General features: G+C 37.8%; 1 protein-coding gene across 1 annotated transcript; it reads left to right on the top strand.

The window, feature by feature from the left end:
- Positions 1–3,107: 3,107 nt before the first annotated feature.
- Positions 3,108–5,078, top strand: SARC_05682 (hypothetical protein; the record flags this gene model as incomplete). Its single annotated transcript, XM_014300449.1, has 2 exons — positions 3,108–3,681; positions 4,848–5,078. The coding sequence occupies exons 1-2, from the start codon at positions 3,505–3,507 to the stop codon at positions 5,076–5,078; spliced, it is 408 nt and encodes a 135-aa protein (XP_014155924.1). The 5' UTR covers positions 3,108–3,504.
- Between the last annotated feature and the right edge of the window lie 258 nt (positions 5,079–5,336).

Raw genomic sequence — 5,336 nt, 5'->3', positions numbered from 1 at the left:
CTACAATTCTAAAGATAGGATTTTACGAGTCTCTCGGATTCGCCCCAGAATAGAGCGACAACGAAACACTAAATAAAATCCCTTCGGCGGAAACAGTACTGAGAGGATTATATAAAGGCAATGTCTCAGCCTCACAATCCCTCAGAGTATTGCTGTTTTCACGAAGCAAACCTAACTTTATTAAACGTCTCATTTCGTATTTTTATATCGATATTTACACGATATTTAGAATTTACCTACGCGTGTATTTATTCTAACGCATTAGTATCGCCTTTATTAGACCGAATCTTACATCACCAGACGCCGAAATTACCACCAGGACAAGGTACTAGCATAGGGATAATATTATTTATTTCAAAAAATGGCATCAGTACTAGTATAAGCATTATTATCATTAACGTGGAAGGGCTTAGGCAATGATTCAATTGAAATTGAAGCTAGTGTATCACTTGCATCGAGTGCCCTCTTGTCATGAACACATCCATAACATGAGCAAGAAAACGCTAAAAATCCATATTTAAAGTCGCATACTACCTGACAATTTAGGCATTTTGCCATCTTATGGCCTGAAAATAGTCGTTTACGGCATGGTACATTTTGTGCGCTTGGAAGCCGTATTTTAACAAACAGTCCGTCAACACACCCTACACAATGGGTTATAATTCCATGAGATGATCGTGCGCGAACCCCTTCAGCTAATCTTCTACAATCCGCCTCAGTTGTTGGGAAATCTATTCTCAGTTATAGTACTGTAGTTGAAAGCATTTATAGCTCTAATCACCCGCCTAAATATATAATACACAGTGGCTCTAGATACCTTGTTTATAAGACAAATAGCAAGCACTTGACCTCCAACCAGTATACATAGTGTAATTGCTAATTGAACATCAACTGGTATCGGACCATTACGTAGGTTACCGTAGTGTACATTTCTTAAACAACCTGGTGTAATAGCTTGTTGTAGACATAAAAATTGTCCCCACGTCATACGTAAATCTAGACAGAAACGATCTGTTTGCAAAATCAGTCCAGCGATGTCGGAGAAGCAAGCTACACGTTTATATACCAATGCCCTACGGGTAATATCCCTCGTTTCCACAAGATAATGTGTACTGTAAGCCATCAGTGTCACCACTAACAACATCAAAACACGCTTGATACCTTCATCTGCTGATGTGCTGATAACGTCAGACCCACATCGCTGCATGCCATCGTCAGCACTACATAGTTGCACCCCATCGTCTATATCCGTATAATCAGAGGGTAGCTGTGCTAGTCCATATGCATCATTTCTGTGTAATTCGTCTATCAAGCTACTAATCTCATTTTATCGCGTCGGACTTGCATCTAACAACATCGCCAATCTTTCGGCGGTGGTCATATTATCATTGTCGTTTACATGATCAGATTGTTCGTTGTTTGATGTATTATTATAAGTAGTTGATTCATTCTGTGAATCATATGTATACTCTTGTTCACCACTACAGTGTGACATCGCACAGTCATCTATTGACTCTCATTCATAATCAGGATCTTCCATGATGTCTGTGTTGTATTATAGAAGCCAATGTAATAGCATTTAATAATAGGGATAATATTATTTATTTCAAAAATGGCAAGTATGTATGATACAATGTATGAAGCACATATCTTTATTCTTGATGTTTTGTATTCATGAATATAATAAATACGTATACGCCTTCCTTGTATTGAATTTCGTCACATATTCTTATGTCCAATCAATTCTCTCTTGTAAATATGAGTAATCCAGCTTGAAAATCACAAGATTATACGTAAACGAATTTTGTCCATTTTAAAGCAAAAGTCCGAAAATTCATCTTAGACACTGATGATAGAAGACAGGCTCACCCCCCTCCCCCCTAAAAATCCGAACATAAATCCAAACATAAATCCGAACATAAATCCGAACCGATTTGCCTTAGTAGAGAGAACAGAGAGACCCAGTCTTCCAGGTTACAGCCTCTCACGCTTTCAGTGCAGTGATAAGTGGGGTTAGTGGGCTCAAGCCGCCCTTAGCCTTGAGGGCTGAGGCTGAGGTGCCCACACGCGAACGTTAATACGTTATGACAGTTTAACGTATACGACGAAAAAATGCACCTATGTATGGCCCACCTGTAAAAACGAAAGTGCAATTTTCAAGGCACGTCGGCCCTTTTCAACTTTTATTAAATTTTAACGTTTTAAAAATGGCTTTTTAACTCGCCCTAAAGTATTTATTTATATAAATATGTACAAAAGCAATCGAACAAAAGTGTAGGAAATTGTACCGGTACCAAAATTGCACCCTAATAAAGAACCATATAGGACCACCAACCACACAAGAAGAAGGCGATCAGCCCAAAGTAGACGTGAAAAGCATTGAAACTAATAAAAACATCTGCATTCCTCTATGCCCCGGACTCTGGGACTGGGAGTCTGGAGCTGCAGAGCATGTGAAAAGTAATATTTTACATACATACAATACATTAAATATGTATTTTATACTGATCTTTATACTGTACAAAGTGTAGCAACACTGTATTTGTATTTATTGGTTTTATTACACACTGTGACTGAGTGTGACTGTGTACAAAGTTTATTTTATTTTATCTGCATAGGCATGCGAAACTAGTAGGGTTCTTAACACCTATTACTCCTCATATAAATAGGAGCAAGTAGAAATATTATTTATAATAATATTATTCACATATACATTGGATAGGTATGTGAACCCTGGCGTTCTTAAACCCTACCACTACTCCTCAGACTCTTGATCACTGGAGGAGTGGAGGCCCGAGGGCCCGAGGCACTACTCTCTCTCTCACTCAGACAGACTGATAGAGAGAGAGCTGATGTCCCCACTCCCCAGTCCTCACTCAACAGTCGCGACTGTTCACTCTGACAGTCTGTCAGCGTTGAGCAACTCTCATCTTAGCCCATCTGATGTACATAATTACCCTTCGTAAATATTTTCGATATTTTACCGTACACCAGTTTACTACTGTAATGGCCCTCCGGTTAAACTCGTAACACGTAATCATACGAGACGTGGGTGTGGTCTGTTTGGCTACTCACATACATAGTGCGCACTGCAGCCGCCACCCACAGTTCACTATAGTTTCACCGTGATATACCTCGCAGATAATACAATACCCAGTTAGCGTCCTACTTTTTGCGGGTCGTTCTGTTGTTTAACTCTGGTTAACGACAGCCTGCCATATCGATACGCATACTGGTATCAATATCTATTGGTTTAGTAGTGTATTGGTGGAGTGCCTGCTTGGCTGTGAACCCTGCAGGTTATACAGTAGAGATATTATGTACTATCTTCGCCAAACGCACAAAAGAATAGCTTGTAACTTAATTTTACACACCTCAGTCTGCACAGTTGAAGGCTTACATCAGTTGCATTCAAATCCTAACCCGACCCAACCCACCTACCGTTCGCTATAAAACATACAGTATCAACATAGCCCTCGCCATAGCATCACTATAACACTCACTATGCAAGTAGTTAATAATAACATCACGTGGTCACACAGCGCATTGCGCCCCCTGGAGGTGACAATCCAGGTGTCCATATTCATCAATGATGGACTGTTCGACGTCACACGCGCACGCCCTATGATGCTATCCTCTGACTGGGATGTGGACTTGGCTGCCTGCCAGGCTTATAATCTGGTAATGATAGTCTTGCTTATGACAGTGTATTGTATTGTAGTCTAAAGTGTATTGCGTGCTTATAACCTGGTACTGAATATGTTATAACACCGTGTATTGTATTGCAGTCTAAAGTGTATTGCGTGCTGACAACCTGGTACTGGATATATTAGTTATAGCACAGTGTATTGTATTGCAGTCTAGAGTGTATTGCGTGCTTATAGCCTGGTACTGAAAATATTAGTTATAACACAGTGTATTGTATTGCAGTCTAAAGTGTATTGTAGTATTGTATGCTTATAACCTGGTACTGAATATATTAGTTATAACACAGTGGATTGTATTGCAGTCTAAAGTGTATTGCGTGCTTATAACCTGGTACTGAAAAGATTGGTCATAGCACAGTGTATTGTATTGCAGTCTAACGTGTATTTCGTGCTTATAACCTGGTAATGATAGTTATGCTTATGACGGTGTATGGTATTACAGTATAAAGTGTATTGTATTATAATAACCTGGTAATGGTATTCTCACGTATAACACAGTGTATGGTGTTGCAGTCTAAAGTGTATTGTATTCTTGTAACCTGGTAGTGATACTTAGCGTATACTGGTAATGATATTTACATAAATGCCTAAGCGGGCCATGCTGTCACGAAGGTTTCAGAGTGTGTTATATATATATATATATAGTATTTATAATATATACATATATATATTATGTATGTATATATATATATAATGTATATATGTATATTGTATATATATATATTGTATATATATATATATATATTGTATATATATATATATGTATATGTCTATTATATATTGTATATATATATATGTGTGTGTGTATGTGTGTATGTAGGTTTTTGGATATATATATATATATATATATATATATTCACACACACACACGCACACACACACATATATATATATATATATATATTCACACACACACACGCACACACACACACACACACATATATATATATATATATATATATTCACACACACACACACACACACACACACACACACATATATATATATATATATATATATATATATATATATATATATATATATATATATATATTGTATATTGTATGTGTATATATATATGCATAGACATGTACATTGAATATTTTATCTCATAATGGACTACATTATATCTCTTCACAGGTACACAACACATCCTATCTGGTGGGCCAAAGCACTGCCGCCAGGGGTGGGGTGGGTGTGGAGAACCCGAATGGCAATGGGTTTAATCTGTACTATGAGCATGGCATGCGCGTGACTGATCTGTTGACTGTACCGCAGAATTCCTGTCTTGTTGTGGCAGATGGACCGTTTGTCCCGTTCCGAATGCTGGTGTGTAGGGTTTTGGGGTTAGTTCGTTGGTGGTGTTGGTAGAGGGGACGGATTGGTATGTAGGTTGGTTTCTTGTTATGTGAGTTTTAATGTTATTTGCGTTTATTCTGTATGTAATTCGTATCGGATTTCTAGTTTGATGTATGGGAGTGTGGGCCTATTGCTGGTGTTATAGTTATAGTCCTGGCTTCCCCGATCAAAATTCACTTGTGCATTTGGTATGCTTTAATATACATAGATATATATATATATATATATATATATGTGTGTGTGTGTGTGTGTATGCATATGTATATGTAT

This window comes from Sphaeroforma arctica (assembly GCF_001186125.1).
Source record: "Sphaeroforma arctica JP610 unplaced genomic scaffold supercont1.371, whole genome shotgun sequence".
NCBI lineage: Eukaryota > Ichthyosporea > Ichthyophonida > Sphaeroforma > Sphaeroforma arctica.
Note: the sequence above shows the minus strand (reverse complement) of the source record. Positions and strands in the feature narration are given on the sequence as shown.